This window comes from Procambarus clarkii, chromosome 45 (genome assembly GCF_040958095.1).
Source record: "Procambarus clarkii isolate CNS0578487 chromosome 45, FALCON_Pclarkii_2.0, whole genome shotgun sequence".
NCBI lineage: Eukaryota > Metazoa > Arthropoda > Malacostraca > Decapoda > Cambaridae > Procambarus > Procambarus clarkii.
In genome coordinates, this window is record NC_091194.1 from 32,123,901 (window position 1) to 32,144,380 (window position 20,480).

General features: G+C 46.3%; 1 protein-coding gene across 1 annotated transcript in view; it reads left to right on the forward strand.

Moving 5' to 3' along the window:
• Window positions 1-17,430, forward strand: part of LOC138350331 (myb-like protein X) — a 165,753-nt gene extending 148,323 nt beyond the window's left edge. Inside the window, exons 8-10 of the mRNA XM_069300957.1 lie at window positions 11,573-11,719; window positions 13,337-13,555; window positions 17,410-17,430. Of these exons, the coding sequence (XP_069157058.1) occupies window positions 11,573-11,719; window positions 13,337-13,555; window positions 17,410-17,430 (387 nt within the window). The remainder of the gene's footprint in view (window positions 1-11,572; window positions 11,720-13,336; window positions 13,556-17,409) is intronic.
• Window positions 17,431-20,480: the final 3,050 nt, after the last annotated feature.

A 20,480-nucleotide genomic window follows, 5' to 3' on the forward strand; every position in this document is an offset into this window, starting at 1 on the left:
TGGAAGCGAAGAAACTGAACAAAAGGGTGTGGAGGAACTTCCGGAATAACAGAACACCAGAAAACAGAGAGAGATACCAGAGAACCAGGAATGAGTACGTCAGGGTGAGAAGAGAAGCAGAGAAAAGTTTTGAAAATGATATAGCAAACAAAGCCAAGACCGAACCAAAGCTACTCCACAGTCACATCAGAAGGAAAACAACAGTGAAAGAACAGGTATTGAAACTTCGAACAGGCGAGGACAGGTATACAGAGAATGACAGAGAGGTGTGTGAAGAACTCAACAAGAGGTTCCAGGAGGTCTTCACAATAGAACATGGTGAGGTCACTGTGCTAGGAGAAAGGGAGGTAAACCAGGCGGCCTTGGAAGAGTTCGAAATTACGAGAGAGGAGGTCAAGAGACACCTGCTGGATCTGGATGTTAAGAAAGGCTGTTGGTCCAGATGGGATCTCACCCATGGATACTGAAAGAGTGTGCAGAGGCACTTTGCTTGCCACTCTCCATAGTGTATAGTAAGTCACTGGAGATGGGAGACCTACCAGAAATATGGAAGACAGCGAATGTGGTCCCAATATACAAAAAGGGCGACAGGCAAGAGGCACTGAACTACAGGCCAGTGTCCTTGACTTGTATACCATGCAAGGTGATGGAGAAGATCATGAGAAAAATCCTGGTAACACCATCTGGAGAGAAGGGACTTCGTGACAAATCGCCAACATGGGTTCAGGAAGGGTAAATCTTGCCTTACAGGCTTGATAGAATTCTACGATCAGGTGACAAAGATTAAGCAAGAAAGAGAGGGCTGGGTGGACTGCATTTTCTTGGATTGTCGGAAAGCTTTGACATAGTACCGCATAAGAGGCTGGTACATAAGCTGGAGAGACAGGGCAGGTGTAGCTGGTAAGGTGCTCCAGTGGATAAGGGAGTATCTAAGCAATAGGAAGCAGAGAGTTACGGTGAGGGGTGGACCCTCCAATTGGCATGAAGTCACCAGTGGAGTTCCCACAAGGCTCTGTACTCGGTCCTATTTTGTTTCAGATATATGTAAATGATCTCCCAGAGGGTATCGATTCATTTCTCTCAATGTTTGCAGACGATGCTAAAATGCAGCCTCATCATGGAGTCCCCATCTGAAGAAGCATATAATGAAACTGGAAAAGCTTCAGAGGTTTGCAACGAGACTCGTCCCAAAACTACGAGGGATGGGGTATGAGGAGCGGCTGAGGGAACTGTGCCTTACGACACTAGAAAGAAGAAGGGAGAGGGGGGACATGATAGGAACGTATAAGATACTCAGAGGGATTGACAGAGTGGACATAGACGAAATGTTCACACGGAATAGTAAGAGAACGAGGGGACATGGATGGAAGCTTGAAACTCAGATGAGTCACAGAAATGCTAGGAAGTTTTCTTTTAGCGTGAGAGTAGTGGGAAAATGGAAATGCACTTCAGGAACAGGTTGTGGAAGCAAATACTATTCATAATTTTAAAACCAGGTATGATAGGGAAATGAGACAGGAGTCATTGTTGTAAACAACCGATGCTCGAAAGGCGGGATCCAAGAGTCAATGCAGACACAACTAGGTGAGTACAACTAGGTGAGTACACACATACACACACGCACACACACACACACACACACACACACACACACATACATAAAGTAACAAGGATAAGGCAGGACAGAGAAGGCTGGGCAGACTGCATATTTCTTGACTGCCAAAAGGCCTTTGATACGGTACCGCACATGAGACTGCTATACAACTTGAGAGGCAGGCAGGAGTAAGCGGAAAGGCCCTAGTATGGGTGAAGAACTACCTAACAGGAAGGAGCCAGAGGGTAATGGTAAGGGGCGAAAAGTCGGACTGGCGAACAGTAACAAGTGGAGTACCTCAAGGATCGGTGCTGGGACCAATCCTCTTTCTAATTTACGTAAATGATATGTTTACAGGAGTGGAATCATACATGTCAATGTTTGCAGATGACGCAAAATTAATGAGAAGAGTTGTGACAGACGAGGATTGTAGGATCCTCCAAGAGGACTTAAACAGGCTGCAGAGATGGTCAGGGAAATGGCTACTGGAGTTTAACACCAGTAAATGTAAAGTTATGGAAATGGGATCAGGTGACAGGAGACCAAAGGGACAGTACACAATGAAGGGGAACAGCCTACCTGTAACGTTTCGAGAAAGAGACCTGGGAGTGGATGTGACACCTAATCTAACTCCTGAGGCGCATATAAATAGGATAACGACAGCAGCGTACTCTACACTGGCGAAAATTAGAACTTCATTCAGAAACCTAAATGAGGAAGCTTTTAGGGCGCTTTACACTGCCTACGTGAGACCCGTCTTAGAGTATGCCGCGCCATCATGGAGCCCCCACCTGAAGAAACACATAAAGAAACTGGAGAAGGTTCAGAGGTTTGCGACGAGGCTTGTCCCAGAGCTACGAGGGATGGGATATGAAGAGCGGCTGAAGGAACTGAACCTTACGACACTAGAGAAAAGAAGGGAGAGAGGAGATATGATAGGGACATATAAAATACTCAGGGGAATTGACAAAGTGGAAATAGATGAAATGTTCACACGTAATAATAACAGAACGAGGGGACATGGGTGGAACTGGAAACTCAGATGAGTCACAGAGATGTTAGGAAGTTTTCTTTTAGCGTGAGAGTAGTAGAAAAATGGAATGCACTTGGGAACAGGTTGTGGAAGCAAATACTATTCATACTTTTAAAACTAGGTATGATAGGGAAATGGGACAGGAGTCATTGCTGTAAACAACCGATAGCTAGAAAGGCGGGATCCAAGAGTCAATACTCGATCCTGCAAGCACATATAGGTGAGTACATATAGGTGAGTACACACACACACACACACACACACACACGCACACACACACACACACACACACACACACACACACACACACACACACACACACACACACAATAAGAATTCCAGTGAACAACATAGAGCACATAGAGGTGTCTAGAGACGAAGTGAAAAAAATGCTAAAGGAGCTAAATAAGAACAAAACAGTTGGTTCAGATGGAATTTCACCATGGGTTCTGGGAGAATGTGCACCTGAGCTCATAATTCCACTTCAACTGATTTTTCAGGCATCCCTGTTTACAGGAGTTGTAGGTGATGTGTGGAAAACGGCTAACATAGTTCCAATCTACAAAAGTGGAAGCAGGGAAGACCCCCTTAATTATAGACCGGTATCATTGACAAGTGTAATAGTCAAAATATTGGAAAAAAATAATTAAAACTAAATGGGTAGAACACCTGGAGAGAAATTATATAATATCAGACAGACAGTATGGTTTTCGATCTTGAAGATCCTATGTATCGAAATAACTCAGTTTCTATGATCGACCAACATAGATATTACAGGAAAGAGATGGTTGGGTTGACTGCATTTATCTGGACCTAAAAAATGCTTTCGACAGAGTTCCACATAAGAGGTTGTTCTGGAAACTGGAAACAGTTTTAGGTGTGACAGGTAAGCTTCTAACATGAATGAAAAATTTTCTGACTGATAGAAAAATGAGGGCAGTGATCAGAGGCAATGTATCGGACAGGAGAAATGTCACAAGTGGAGTACCACAGAGGGTTCAGTTCTTGCACCAGTGATGTTTATTGTCTACATAAATGACCTACCAGTTGGTACACAGAATTATAAGAACATGTTTGCTGATAATGCTAAGATAATAGGAAGGATAAGAAACTTAGATGATTGTCATGCTCTTCAAGATGACCTGGACAAAATAAGTATATGGAGCACCACTCGGCAAATGGAATTTAATGTTAGTAAATGCCATGTTATGGAATGTGGAATAGGAGAACATAGACCCCTCACAACCTATATATTATGTGAGAAATCTTTAAACAATTCTGATAAAGAAAGAGATCTAGGGGTGGTTCTAGATAGAAAACTATCACCTGAGGACCACATAAAGAATATTGTGCGAGGAGTCTATGCCACGCTTTCTAACTTCAGATTTGCTTTTAAATACATGGATGGCGATATACTAAAGAATTGTTCAGGACTTTTGTTAGGCCAAAGCTAGAATATGTAGCGGTTGTGTGGTACCCATATCTTAAGAAGCACATCAACAAACTGGAAAAGGTGCAAAGACATGCAACTAAGTGACTCCCAGAACTGAAGGGCAAGAGCTACGAGGAGAGGTTAGAGGCATTAAACATGCCAAAACTAGAAAGACAGAAGAAAAAGAGGTGATATGATCACTATATACAAAATATAACAGGAACTGATGAAATCGATAGGGAAGATTTCCTGAGACTTGGAACTTTAAGAACAAGAGGTCATAGATTTAAACTAGCTAAACACAGATGCCGAAGAAATATAGGAAAATTTACTTTCGCAAACAGAGTGGTAGACGGTTGGAACAAGTTAGGTGAGAAGGTGGTGGAGGCCAAGACCGTCAGTAGTTTTCAAAGCATTATATGACAAAGAGTGCTGGGAAGACGGGACACCACGAGCATAGCTCTCATCCTGTAACTACACTTTGGTAATTACACACTTAGATGTGACAGGAATAGTAAAAAACACACACGCAAACACAAACGACAAAGAAGTGTGTGAGGAACTGATTAAGAAATTCCAGGAGGTCTTCACCTTTGAACAAGGAGAAATTCGAGAGATAAGAGAGGGAATAGCTAACCAGGAACCACTGGAAGAGTTTGAGATTACCAGAGGGGAAGTAAGGAAGTGTTTACTAGAGTTGGATGTGACAAAGGCTATAGCCCCAGATGGAATCTCCCCTTGGATACTAAGAAAGAGGCAGAAAAACTGTGCCTACCACTCTCCATAGTGTATAACAAATCACTGGCAACAGGATAACTACCAGATATTTGGAAAGCAGCTAACGTAGTCCCAATATGCAAGAAAGGGGATAGACAAGAGGTACTGAACTACAGGCCAGTGTCCCTAACCTGCATACCATGCAAGCTGATAGAGAAGATTGTGCGAAGAAAGCTAGTGGAGCATCTGGAGCGAAAGAACTTTGTAACACAACATCAACATAGGTTCAGGGATGGCAGGTCCTGCCTCACAGGGTTACTTAAATTCTACGACCAGGCAACAAAAATAAGGCAAGAAAAAGAAGAGTGGGCATACTGTATATTTTTCAATTGTCAGAAAACTTTTGATACAGTACCACACAAGAGGCTAGTGAAAAAGCTGGAGATGCAGGATTATGTGAAAGGGAAGGTACTCCATTGGATTAAGAAGTACCTAAGCAACAGGAGACAACGAGTCAGTGTGAGGGGTGAGGTCTCAGATTGGCGAGACGTTACGAGTGGAGTCCCACAGGGGTCAGTCCTTGGACCTATACGATTTCTGATATATGTAAATGATCTCCAAGAGGGTATAGAATCGTTTCTCTCAATGTTTGCCGATGATGCAAAAATTATGAGGAGGAATGAAACTGAGGATGACAGTAGGAGGCTACAAGATGACCTAGACAGACTGAGTGAATGGTCCAACAAATGGCTGTTGAAGCTCAACCCAAGTAAATGCCAAGTAATGAAACTAGGCAATGGAAACAGGAGGCCAGACACAGGATACAGAAAAGGAGATGAAGTAATTAATGAAACGGACAGAAAGATCTAGGAGTTGATATCACATCAAACCTGTCTCCTGAAGCCCACATAAAGAAAATAACGTCTGCGGCATATGCGAGGCTGGCGAACATCAGAACAGCGTTCAGGAACCTGCGAAAGGAATCATTCAGAATCTTGTACACCATATATGTAAGACCAATTCTGGAGTATGCGGCTCCAGCATGGAGCCCGTACCTTGTCAAGCACAAGACGAAGCTTGAAAAAGTCGAAAGGTATGCCACTAGAATAGTACCAGAACTAAGAGGCATGAGTTACGAGGAAAGGCTGCGGGAAATGCACCTTACGACACTGGAAGACGGAAGAGTAAAGGGAGACATGATCACAACCTACAAAATCCTCAAGGGAATCGACGGGTAAACAAGGATAAACTATTAAACACTGGTGGGACGCGAACAAGGGGACACAGGTGGAAACTGAGTAACCCACATTACTCATTTTCCAGTAGTTTACATTACACATTAGAGTAGTTTCCTTAGAATGATTTCTGGTATGTCAAGAGAAGTACAGGCCATATCACGATACACTCTGTCCGATATCATGCTGATTGTTTCATCCAGAGGTACGTTGGTAAACAGTGATTCTACGTCCAACAAGGCTCTTATCCCTGTGGCCCATGTTCCCCGCAGCAAGTCAACAAATTCCTTTGGAGACTTCAGGCTAAAGGCGCAAGGGACATAAGGAGTCAGCAAGCCGTTGAGTCGCTTCGCCAGTCTGTACGTGGGTGTGGGTATCTGGCTGATAATTGGCCGAAGTGGGTTTCCAGGCTTATGTGTCTTAACATTTCCATGCGCGTATCCAGGATTATATTCCCCAATAATCTTTGGCAGGTGGAGACTCAGTATATAGGCAAGACAACTACATCTCTTTCCAGGCGATTAACGATGCATAAGCAACAGGGCTCCATTAAGGAACATATAATGTCTTCCCACAACCAAACCATCATCAGAGAAATCTTTGCAAGCAACACAGAAATCATCGATAGATACAGCGATAGCAGGCGGCTTGACGTTTGCGAGGCACTACACATCAAGAAGTCAACACCAGCAATCAACAGCCAATTATTGCACAACTATATTCTACCCACCTCAAGACTCCGCTCCAATATAGAAGCATCAAGAAATATGGACCAATAGGCTTTCTACAAACACTTCTATTCAATATCCATTGTTTCGTGTTCTGTCTTGTGTTGATGAAATTAATACCCTATTAATACCCTTGTTCTGTCTTGTGTTGATGAAATTAATACCCTATTAATACCACATTTTGTTCTGTCTTGTGTTAATGCCACATCACCCCTTCCACCTCACTCAAATGTAGATATAAAATCGGAGATACGTAAGTTCTATTCAGTTGTGTATTTGTGAACTAAAGTCTTTGAAAATGTAATAAGTTTTACGAAACGCGCCCGTGTCACGTCAGACTAGAAATAAAAATGAATTTTGGAGAATTGATTTTTGATTTACCCCCAACAGTGAAGCGTAATGTACGAAAGATTGAGAAAATTCGTGTTAGAATTATTAATCTTACTTTTTCGGTCATATAAAATAATATATGTCTACAGGAAAGACTGCTACCAAATATACTAATATATATATATATATACATATATATATATATATATATATATATATATATATATATATATATATATATATATATATATATATATATATATATATATATATATATATATATATATATATATATATATATATATATATATATATATATATATATGTCGTACCTAATAGCCAGAACGCACTTCTCAGCCAACTATGCATGGCCCAATTTGCCTAATAAGCCAAGTTTCATGAATTAATGTTTTTTCGACAACCTAACCTACCTAACCTAACCTAACCTTACTTTTTCTGCTACCTAACCTAACCTAACCGATAGAGATAGGTTAGGTTAGGTTAGGTAAGGTTGGTTAGGTTCGGTCATATATCTACGTTAATTTTAACTCCAATAGAAAAAATTGGCCTCATACATAATGAAATGGGTAGCTTTATCATTTCATAAGAAAAAAATTAGAAAAAATATATTAATTCAGGAAAACTTGGCTTATTAGGCGAATCGGGCCTTGCATAGTAGGCTGAGAAGTGCGTTCTGGCTATTAGGTACGACATATATATATATATATATATATATATATATATATATATATATATATATATATATATATATATATATATATATATATATATATGTCGTACCTAGTAGCCAGAACGCACTTCTCAGCCTACTATGCAAGGCCCGATTTGCCTAATAAGCCAAGTTTTCCTGAATTAATATATTTTCTCTAATTTTTTTCTTATGAAATGATAAAGCTACCCATTTCATTATGTATGAGGTCAACTTTTTTTTATTGGAGTTAAAATTAACGTAGATATATGACCGAACCTAACCAACCCTACCTAACCTAACCTAACCTATCTTTATAGGTTAGGTTGGGTTAGGTAGCCGAAAAAGTTAGGTTAGATAAGGTTAGGTAGGTTAGGTAGTCGAAAAACAAATAATTCATGAAAACTTGGCTTATTAGGCAAATCGGGCCCTGCATAGTAGGCTGAGAAGTGCGTTCTGGCTACTAGGTACGACATATATATATATGTCGTACCTAGTAGCCAGAACGCACTTCTCATCCTACTATGCAAGGCCCGATTTGCCTAATAAGCCAAGTTTTCCTGAATTAATATATTTTCTCTAATTTTTTTCTTATGAAATGATAAAGCTACCCACTTCATTATGTCTGAGGTCAATTTTTTTTTATTGGAGTTAAAATTAACGTAGATATATGACCGAACCTAACCAACCCTACCTAACCTAACCTAACCTATCTTTATAGGTTAGGTTAGGTTAGGTAGCCGAAAAACAATTAATTTATGAAAACTTGGCTTATTAGGCAAATCGGGCCTTGCATAGTAGGCTGAGAAGTGCGTTCTGGCTACTAGGTACGACATATATATATATATATATATATATATATATATATATATATATATATATATATATATATATATATATATATATATATATATATATATATATATATATCACACTTGTCACGGCCCTGCGAACAAAACAAGAAATTAACACCACAATCTGGTATTACTCCACAATGAACAATTGCCAGGAATCCCTGACGTTACACACTGACACAAACCTGAGAGCTCAGTACTGGAATTCCACAACTGCAAGATTATAGTACATAGTAATAAAAATCAACAACAATGATTGAATTATCACAATTCTACCAGAATGGAATATAAAATATTACATGGACATCCTTCTCAGTCCTTGGCTAATCTATGTAAACTATGTTCCCGTGTGTAACTACACTCACACACACACAATGTATGTCTGTGTACACAAGACATAAATCCCTCTGGACTGACAAGATGTCAACAAGGGTGATTATCTCCTCGTCCACACTTCACTTCACCTCTACATGTGTTGTGTGACAATGCGGCTGACACCTGACCTTTAATTCAGGCTTTAGTGAATAATGAATCACCAGAAATATGCACATAAGAACTTACTCATTTATACAGCCGGCCTCACACACTTACACAATTACCATACATCAGAGGCCACCCACAGCCCCTGGCAGTGGAGATGGATAGAGCGATCCTCACGAGGTATCTTAAATACAATGGTTTGACGCGTCTTTCGAACCCTCCCACACACACACACACACACACACACGCGCGCGCGGCTCGGTTTCGATCCCCCGACCCACTGTGGTGAAGTAGAACGTTCGTACCCGGTGATGCACCCAACATTTAGTGTCTTACACAAACATGGGAAATCTGCCTTTAGCCCTGACAAGAATTTCCTCATTCCCATCGACTGCTACAGAGCACTAGCAGGAATTAGAACGTCTATAAACACTGGTATGGGATCCACAAGTCTTTCACTGCTCATATACAAATTACCCTTATCCCCGATCTCTACCCACTGTACTCAATGTCTTTCTCCCCTTCGAGCGACGACTTCGGTCGGATTCTGCTGCGACCGCCGTCGTAGATGAAGCAGGAGGTGAAGCAGTTGAGTAGTCTAACCAGCACGACGCTCTCTACTCAATTTAGCTGAATGAGCACAGAGAGCGTCAGGACAAGGTGGTGCTGTGTTCAGAATGATGCCTTAAGGGAGGAACACCGGCAATTCCTGCATCCTCTTCGAAAGAACCAATGAGGGGACATTGGCCTGCATTGGGACACCAGCCTGCCCCGGGACACTGGCCTGCCCTCAGACACCAGCCTGCCCTGGGACACCGGCCTGCCCCGGGACACCAGCCTGCCCCTGTACACCAGCCTGCCCTGTGTTACGGACCCGAGCCCAACGTCCGAGCACGGAGCAGTGACGACCACGCCATCTGTGGGTCAGCTCCCGAAACCCTCTCCAAATGGACGGCGCCATCAAGTGAGGACAGGAAATACCAGCCACAAGGGCTAGTTTCCCGTCCTAATCAGCTCATAACACAGCCGCTGCTGACCTCTGGTGAGGTGGCGCTCAGACAGCAATGCCATCTAGGGAGTGGATAGGTGGGCGTTTGGGTCTGAGCCGGTAAGTGACGTGCCCTAGAGTGTCTCTATTACTGATGACGTGTCTGATTACAGAGTTGACCTGGGACTGCTGAATCGGACAGTGGATCAGTCTACCCAAGGCAGCCGACTTGTCTCCAAGTGTTTGCTGCAGCAGCTGTGAGTCGCCCCCCGGATGAACACTGTGGTGTTACCCTGCCTGTGACGTGGCAGTTGAGGGATTGTAGTACCCTGGACTGACTGGTGGATACGCTTAACCACTGGGGTGTTGTGGCAAGGAGAGTGGTCTGTGGGATCACACGAGGCTCCTGACTAGGGTTCGCGACCTTAGTATCGATCGCGGGGTGGCCTAACCAGCGTCGCTGATTAGAACCTGCCAGCTACCGGCTGGACTTGTGGTTGATGGCCTCCAGGACGGTGCCCCCAGTGGAACTGTGATTTGGCTGGCCTGTGGCCAGGGTAGACTCGAGCGGATCAAAGGATTCATCGTAAGGCCACAAGAGCACCAAGAGCTTAGCATCGTGAGCACCGTAGAACACTCCGCGTCTTCAGAAGAAGACTACTTTGTAGATAACAGTGTTTATACCCCCCCCCTTGTGTAACCTTTTATATATATATTTATTGGTGACAGTTATTATATTATTAAGTTTTTTACTTTATTTCCCTTCCCCTTTAATTTACTTGCATTACGGATCTCATCCCTTGAAAGCCACTACTAGCTTGGGGCCGGATACCTTTCCTCTAGCAACATCAGAGTAAGAACCCGGTTGCGACCCGAGAGGACCGTAACATAATTGGCATCCCCAGCAGGATCCGACCCCTTGTCAAGTATGTTTGACAGGGGTGGTGAAGTGGCGTAATCCCTGTAAATAATTCCCCCTGTGTGTGACTATTAGGACGTTATACGTCCTGTGCGGTGCTCGGAGTGACTAAGTGCAATATTGTGCAGTGCGGTGTTCACTGTGATTAAGTGCAATATTGTGTAGTGCGGAGCTCGGTGTGGTTCAGTGCAATATTGTAGAGTGATTTGCTCGCTGTGATTAAGTGCAATATTGTGTAGCGCGGTGCCCGGAGTAATTACGTGCAATATTGGCAAGTGCAGTGTTTGGTGCGATAAAGTGCAATATTGACGTAGAACAGTGCTCGGTGCGTTAAGTGCTAAAGTGAAGCGGTGTGTTAAGTGCTAAGTGTTCCATCTGTGACAATGGCAGAAAAAGCGACCATCGATGATCTAGATGATGTTCAGGCCTTTCTGAACAGGGAGGACTGTCTTGCCAGATTAAAATATCTGGGGAAACAGGAACTCGTACTAGTAAGTGCCTACCTGGAGATCAAGATACGTGCCAGTGATTCCGTGTGGAGATCTTGTCCAAGGTTCACAAACACTTGAAGGCCGAGGAGAAAAAGGAAAGTGAAGCACATAGTATAAAAGAAGGTGAGGAAATGGCTTCCACTGATAAGGAAGGTAAGAGCAGTGATGTCGAAAGTGATGAGAGTGAACTGGATATAAGTTTACTTACTGTGAAAATGCGTGAACTAGAGATCCACCGTGAAATAGAATGGAAAAAGCTAGAAATCGCTAAAGAGAGAGAAGAGAAAGCGAGAGAGAGAAGATAAGAAATTAGAAATGGAAAGAGAGAGACTAGAAAAGGAATTGGAGATGAGGCGTTTAGAATTAGAAGGAAGAAAAGAACAGCGAGAAAGAGAAGAGAAACGAGAAAGAGAAAGAGAAGAGCGAGGAAGAGAAGAGAAACGAGAAAAAGAAGAACGAGAAAGAGAAGAGAAACAGCGAGAGAGAGAGAAGAAAAAGAAAGACAGAGACAACATGAACTTGAAGTATTGCGGTTAGGTGGTGGGAGGCAAAGAATGGAAACAAGTATTTTCGATCCGGTGAGGAACATCAAAATGGTCCCCAAATTCAATGAGAAGGAAGTGTCGAAGTTCTTCGCGGCCTTCGAGAAAGTCGCGGCCTCTTTGGAGTGGCCAAGGGAGAATTGGGCCATCATGATACAGTCAGTCTTGACTGGGAAGGCCCAAATCGCTTACTCCCCGTTGTCCCTTGACGACTCCGGCGATTATGACAAGGTGAAGAAGGTCGTGCTCATGGCGTACCAATTGGTACCTGAGGCTTACATGCAGAAGTTCAGGAACCTGAAAAAGACCTCAGAGCACACTTTCACCGAATTCGCCACTATCAAGGAGCGACTTTTCCAGGAATGGTGTGCCTCTCGAAAGGTGGAGACCAAAGAAGACCTCGAGCAGCTCATACTGTTAGAGGACTTCAAGGATTGTTTGTCTGGAGACCTGAAGACGTACTTAGAGGAACAACAGGTAGAAACCTTGAGTGCGGCAGCCACCATGGCTAAGGAATACATCCTGACGCACAGGCCTTCTGCTAAGTACGTCCCGAGGAATTACCAATGCCGGTTTGACAAACCTCATCAGGAAGAGGAGAGACCCGTCCCACGAAGCGCTGAGAAGACGCCCGCAAGTAGCCCTCGAAGGACTAGTCCTAGCAGTCCTAAACACCGGAGTCCGAGGAGGAATATGGTGTGCTGGACTTGTGGGCAGAAAGGGCATGTAGCTGCTATGTGCCCAGGCAGAAGAGGTAGCGGCGCTCGTAGGGAGGTGATGTTGATGAGCTGTGTAACACCACCAGAAGGAAGCCAGTCTATGACTACTCAGGAAGGACTAAGATTGTTTTCCCCTCACACTTCAAGCGGGTATGTAACGAGTGATCATACTGGTAGATCAGTAGTAGTGCTCAGAGATAGTGGAGCAGCCCAGTCCCTGATCGTGAGAGACTCGTTACCCGAGAGAGTGAGAGTAGACGGGAGACAAAAGGTTATCCTGGTTGGGTTTCCCAGGACGCAGTATGTCGCCCCCTTAGTGCCGATACATCTCGACTCGCCTTACTTCAGCGGCACATGTGCGTTGACAGTAGTCGATACCCTCCCTATAGCTGGGATTGACGTGATACTAGCCAACGACTTGGTGACAGATTGGAGCAACAATCATCCCAAGGTCGCGGACGAGTCAGCCAGAACAGCAAGGTCCGAGGTAACGGCAGGCGTTGGTAATATCCAGGTACGAACAGACCCGGAAAATAAAATGTTTAATCCTTCCTCTCGCCTACAGATTGATGACAGAGTCTACAGTTCTCTAGCAGAGTCTCCAGATTCTTCTCCCGATAAGGAACATGAGGTTACGATGGCAGAAGAGACTGAGCGAGAAGAGAGGTCTCGTGTACAAGGACCCACGGATACCAACGAGTCTGGAGCAAAGGCAGATGAGTACTTGCGGTATGGCAAAGCACAGCGTTCTTTGAACCGGCCAGAGATTCCCCAGACGTCGGAGGTATGTGAGGTATGTGCGAAGGTTTTAGTGCCCTCTTTGGTCCAAACCAGGCTAATGGATGTAGCCGGCTATGGACATTACAGGCTCAAGAAGCTTATCCCTCAGTGGGCCCCATGTCTCTTAGCGGTATTTTGTTTTATTCTCGTGTGTGTTCTCAGTAAGGACCAGTGGACGACCCGACAGATGATGGCTCCCATGAACATCGTGAAGAGGTCCCAGGGATTGGAGACGTGCACAGTGAGTGTTGCAGTCGAAGAAGGGACCTGGAAGGTGATGGTAGATACAGGAGGTACGAGAGATGATAATATGAGTGACTGTTTCCAACAGGTTGACACCCCCCGCGTGATTGCTGAGCCTAAATGCAGCGTTATACAGAACGTTGGTCGACCTGACGGTGGCAGAGCAAATGCCATCCTCGATGTACGAGCAGCCCTGTTGAGACTAGGTGTGGGCCTAGTAGAGGAGTATGCTGTGAGTACTGATTTAACTATCGCTGTTACTCTAAATTATCAGACCCCTGTATTCCAGGTTCCCGTCTCCCCGAAGGACTACCGGACCGGTACTAGAAATGCCGTCTGTGACCAGCCATCATCGGTGCCACGACACAGGTAAGTGTCGAGTCGCCCCAGATCGTGTCTACACCAATCCTTACTCGAGAGAGGTGAGATTATGCTCCGGATTAACATCTCGGCGGAGGTGTGGAAAAGTACATCAGGCAGGTCATTGTCTTACATCTGCAAGTTTCCTTTGTGCGAGAGTTCCCCAGTAGTACAGATCTGTGGACAAGACAGCCTCATCACTCCAGTTTATAGTGTACGTGAGTCCATTTGGAGTTGTGCCCCCGTACTAATTTGGTTTGTGTTTCTCTTTTTAGAACCCCAAACCAAATTCTTTTTGGTGGGGAGGTGTTACGGACCCGAGCCCAACGTCCGAGCACGGAGCAGTGACGACCACGCCATCTGTGGGTCAGCTCCCGAAACCCTCTCCAAATGGACGGCGCCATCAAGTGAGGACAGGAAATACCAGCCACAAGGGCTAGTTTCCCGTCCTAATCAGCTCATAACACAGCCGCTGCTGACCTCTGGTGAGGTGGCGCTCAGACAGCAACGCCATCTAGGGAGTGGATAGGTGGGCGTTTGGGTCTGAGCCGGTAAGTGACGTGCCCTAGAGTGTGTCTATTACTGATGACGTGTCTGATTACAGAGTCGACCTGGGACTGCTGAATCGGACAGTGGATCAGTCTACCCAAGGCAGCCGACTTGTCTCCAAGTGTTTGCTGCAGCAGCTGTGAGTCGCCCCCCCGATGAACACTGTGGTGTTACCCTGCCTGTGATGTGGCAGTTGAGGGATTGTAGTACCCGGGACTGACTGGTGGAGTCGCTTAACCACTGGGGTGTTGTGGCAAGGAGAGTGGTCTGTGGGATCACACGAGGCTCCTGACTAGGGTTCGCGACCTTAGTATCGATCGTGGGGTGGCCTAACCAGCGTCGCTGATTAGAACCTGCCAGCTACCGGCTGGACTTGTGGTTGATGGCCTCCACGACGGTGCCCCCAGTGGAACTGTGATTTGGCTGGCCTGTGGCCAGGGTAGACTCGAGCGGATCAAAGGATTCATCGTAATGCCACAAGAGCACCAAGAGCTTAGCATCGTGAGCACCGTAGAACACTCTTCGTCTTCAGAAGAAGACTACTTTGTAGATAACAGTGTTTATACCCCCCCCTTGTGTAACCTTTTATATATATATTTATTGGTGACGGTAATTATATTATTAAGTTTTTTACTTTATTTCCCTTCCCCTTTAATTTACTTGCGTTACGGATCTCTTCCCTTGAAAGCCACTACTAGCTTGGGGCCGGATACCCTTCCTCTAGCAACATCAGAGTAAGAACCTGGTTGCGACCCGAGAGGGCCGTAACACCCTGAGACACCGGCCTGCCCTGGGACACTGGCCTGCCCCGGGACACTGACCTGCCCTGGGACACAAGCCTGCCCTGGGACACCGGCCTGCCCTTTGACACTGATCTGCCCAGCGTAACTGGCCTGCCCCTGGACACTGGCCTGGCCCGGGACACCAGCCTGATCCGGGACACTGGCCTGCCCTGGGACACTGACTTGCACCGGGACACCAGCCGGCCCCTGGATACTGGCCTGCCCCGGGACACCAGCCTGCCCCGGGACACTGGCCTGCCCCGGGACACTGGCCTGCCCTGGGACACCGGCCTGCCCTGGGAGACCAGCCTGGCCTGGGACACTGGCCTGCCCCGGGACACTGGCCTGCCTCGGGACATTGGCCTGTCCTGGGACACTGGCCTGCCCCGGGACACTGACCTACCGCGGGACACCAGCCTGCCCCGGGACACTAGCCTGCCCCGGGACACTGCTTGCACCGGGACACCAGCCTGCCCCTGGATACTGGCCTGCCCCGGGACACCAGCCTGCCCCATACCACTGGCCTGCCCCGGGACACTGACCTGCACCGGGACACCAGCCTGCCCCGGGACCCCCAGCCTGCCTCGGGACACTGGCCTGCCCCGGGACATTGGCCTGCATTGGGACACCAGCCTGCCCCGGGACACTGGCCTGCCCTGGGACACCAGCCTGCCCTAGGACACCAGCCTGCCCTGGGACACCAGCCTGCCCTGGGACACCAGCCTGCCCTGGGACACCTGCCTGCCCTGGGACACAAGCCTTCCCTGGGATACTGGCCTTCCCCGGGACACTGGCCAGCCCCAGGACACCAGCCTGCCCCGGGACACTGGCCTGCCCCGGGACACTGGCCTGCCCTGGGACACCAGCCTGCCCTGGGACACCAGCCTGCCCTGGGACACCAGCCTGCCCTGGGACACCAGCCTGCCCTTGGACACCAGCCTGCCCTGGGACACAAGCCTTCCCTGGGATACTGGCCTTCCCCGGGACACTGGCCAGCCCCAGGACACCAGCCTGCCCCGGGACACTGGCCTGCCCCGGGACACTGGCCTGCCCTGGGACACCAGCCTGCCCTGGGACACCAGCCTGCCCTGGGACACCAGCCTGCCCTGGGACACCAGCCTGCCCTGGGACACCAGCCTGCCCTGGGACACAAGCCTTCCCTGGGATACTGGCCTTCCCCGGGACACTGGCCAGCCCCAGGACACCAGCCTGCCCCGGGACACTGGCCTGCCCCGGGACACTGGCCTGCCCCGGGTCACTTGCCTGCACGCTACATATGCAGCTGCCGCCCTCAATCTTGCTCAATCCTCAACATGCTTCAAGCTTTCCACCCAAATATTCGGTTAAGAGTTCTTTTTTTTCAAAAACTATTTTCAGCCGAGATATTTAAATGTAGGCCGATGTATGAATAAATATAATCAAACTCATACTATCTTAATGACTACATACACCAGGAACGAAGTCGTTACTCATGCCATCAGCACCGGGCATCATACAGCGCTGTGTCTTAACTAAAATAATCGAAGAGATTTATTGTATCCGAACAAGTTATTATCCATCAAGACATTCAGTAAACTGAAAATATTTAATACAAATTCTGTCCAGAGTAATGATGAGGATTACATCAGTAATTGTGAGTGGTAATAAAAAGAAGAAAGGGAAGAAGGGTGGATGAATTAATTTGCTGGGAAGGAAGAAAGGAAGGAAGGAAGGAAGTGACCCTGATAAGTGTCGCTGCAATCTCAATTACAATCTTGGGCATAATCTTGAAGGAATCATCAGGTGAGGGATTACTGATGATGGCGGAGAGGAGTGCTTAATCATTGCGGATCGTGCGCTCAATAGCATCCTAATCTGCAACATTCAGCAGGGGACTCATTATGTTATAATGAGTCCCCTCATAACGTGTTTAATGCTGTCCAAGGTGCAGTGCGAGGTGCGCTAAGTTAAAATGTTGTAGCTAAAGGTGAAGAGGAGGGAGGTAGAGAGAGAGAGAGAGAGAGAAAGAGAGAGAGAGAGAGAGAGAGAGAGAGAGAGAGAGAGAGAGAGAGAGAGAGAGAGAGAGAGAGAGAGAGAGAGAGAGAGAGAGAGAGAGAGAGAGAGAGAGAGAGAGAGAGAGAGAGAGAGAGAGAGAGAGAGAGAGAGAGAGAGAGAGAGAGAGAGAGAGAGAGAGAGAGAGAGAGAGAGAGAGAGAGAGAGAGAGAGAGAGAGAGAGAGAGAGAGAGAGAGAGAGAGAGAGAGAAAGAGCACGAGATATATTTAGTATGATAAGAGAGAAATAGGTCGAAAGTCAGTACGTTCGACAACCGACTGTTAGAAATGCGGGGTTCCAGAGCAAACAGCATGATCCACTAAGCACAAATCACACCTATACACACACACACACCCACACAGTAGTCCCGTATATGCAAGAAGGGGGATAGACAGGAGGCACTGAACAACAAGCCAGTGTCCCTAACCAGCATACCATGCAGAAGATTGTGCGAAAAAAGCTAGTGGAACATCTGGAGCGAAAGAACTTTGTAACCCAGCATCAGCATGGATTCGGGCAAGGCAAGTCCTGCCTCACAGGATTAAATGAATTGTACGACCAGGCGACAAAAATCAGGCAAGAGAGAGAGGAACGGGCAGACTGCATATTTTTAGATTGCCAGAAACTTTTTGATAAAGTACTACACAAGAGGCTAGTAAAAAAGCTGGAGATGCAGGCAGGAGTGAAAGGGAAAGTACTCCATTGGATAGGAGAATACCTAAGCACAGAAGACAACGAGTCAGTGTGAGGGGTGAGGTCTCAGATTGGCGAGACGTCACCAGTGGAGTCCCACAGAGGTCAGACCTAGGACCCATACTGTTTCTAATATATGTAAATGATCTCCCAGAGGGTATAGAATCGTTCCTCGCACTGTTTGCTGATGATGCCAAAATTATGAGGAGGATTGAAACAGAGGATGATAGTAGAAGGCTGCAAGATGACCTAGATAGACTGAATGAATGGTCCAACATATGGCTACTAAAGTTCAACCCAAGAAAATGCAAGGTAATAAAACTAGGCGGTGGAAACAGGAGGCCAGACACAGGATACAGAACAGGAAATGAAGTACGTCATGAAACCGACAGAGAGAAAGATCTAGGAGTTGATATCAAACCAAACCTGTTTCCTGAAGCACACATAAAATGAATTACATCTGCAGAACTGCCTTTAGGAACCTGTATAAGGAATCATTTAGAACCTTGTATACCACATATGTAAGACAACTTCTGAAGTATGCGGCCCCAGAATGGAGCCCGTACCTTGTCATGCACAAGACGAAGCTGGAAAAAGTTCAGAATTATGCCTCTAGGCTAGTCCCAGAACTAAAAGGCATGAGTTATGAAGATAGGCTGCGTGATATGCATCTCACGACACCTGAAGACAGAAGAGTAAGGGAAAACATGATCACCATCTACAAATTCCCATAGGAATTGACAGGGTAGATAAGAATATACTATTTAACACGGGTGGTACGCGAACAAAGGGGACACAGGTAGAAACTGAGTACCCAAATGAGCCACAGGGACGTTAGAAAGAACTTTTTCAGTATCAGAGTAGTTAACAGGTGGAATGCATTAGCAGTGATGTGGTGGAGGCTTACTCCATACACGGTTTCAAATATAGATATAACATGGCCCAGTAAGCTCAGGAATCTGTACACCAGTTGATTGACGGTTGAGAGGAAGAACCAAAGAGCCAGAGTTCAACCCCTGCAAGCACAATTAAGTGAGTACACACACACACAAACACACATACACACACACACACACACACACACACACACACACACACACACTCACACACACACACACACACACACACACACACACACACACACACACACACACACACACACACACACACACACACACACACACACACACACACACATATGATAGACAGGCTCGTCCCGGAACTGAGAGGTATGAGGTACAAGGAAAGGCTAAAGGGGCTGAACCTCACGTTCCTCGAAAACAGAAGAGTAAGGGGAGACATGACAACCACCTACAAAATTCCCAGGTTGAATTGAAATGGTGGGCAAAGACAAACTCTTCAGCATGGGTGGGACATGAACAAGGGGACACAAATGGAAACTTAGTACCCAGATGAGCCACAGAGACATTAGAAAGAATTTTTTCAGTGTCAGAGAAGTTAATAAATGAAATGCAGTAGGTAGTGAAGTGGTGGAGGCTGACTCAATACACAGTTTCATATGTATATATGATGGAGCCCAGTAGGCTCAGGAATCTGTACACCAGTTGATTGACTGTTGAGAGGCGGGACCAAACAACAAAAGCTCAACCCCCGCAAGCACAATTAGGTGAGTACACACACACACACACACACACACAGACACACACACACACACACACACACACACACACACACACACATACACCTCCCCCCCCCCCTCTCTCCCTCACCCGTTCTCTCTCCCGCTCCTCTCTCTCCCTCTCTCCCTCCCGCCTCTCTCTCCATCTTCTCCCCCCCTCCCCTTCTACTTTCTTCTCACTTCAGTGGAAGGGTCGGATCCCCCCACCCACCCATTTATCTCTCTCTTTATCACTCCCTACTCTCTCTTTCTCTCTCTCTTCCTCTCTCTCTCTTCCTCTCTCTCTCTCCCTCCCTTCCCCATCCCGCTCTGCCCTCCTGACAAATCCTATCATGGTACAACTATAGGAACAGGGTCAAGCATGGCAGCCAGAGGTACCAGGGGAACAGGGAAGAGCCAAGGTGACGAAATGAAGGAAATGTTCACCCAGTTTCTGGAGGACATCAAGAGTGAGATGCAAGAAATGATGCAGGAAATGAAGAACGAAATAAGCAACCTTGAAAAGAGAGCTGACAGCAGCAAAGGAGGAGATTAGAGTCCTCAAAGAGAATGGTATCGAGGCTGAGAATCAGAAAACCATCCAGGGAGAAGGTGGTAATAGTTTTTTGGATTAGAATGCCACAATAAAAGC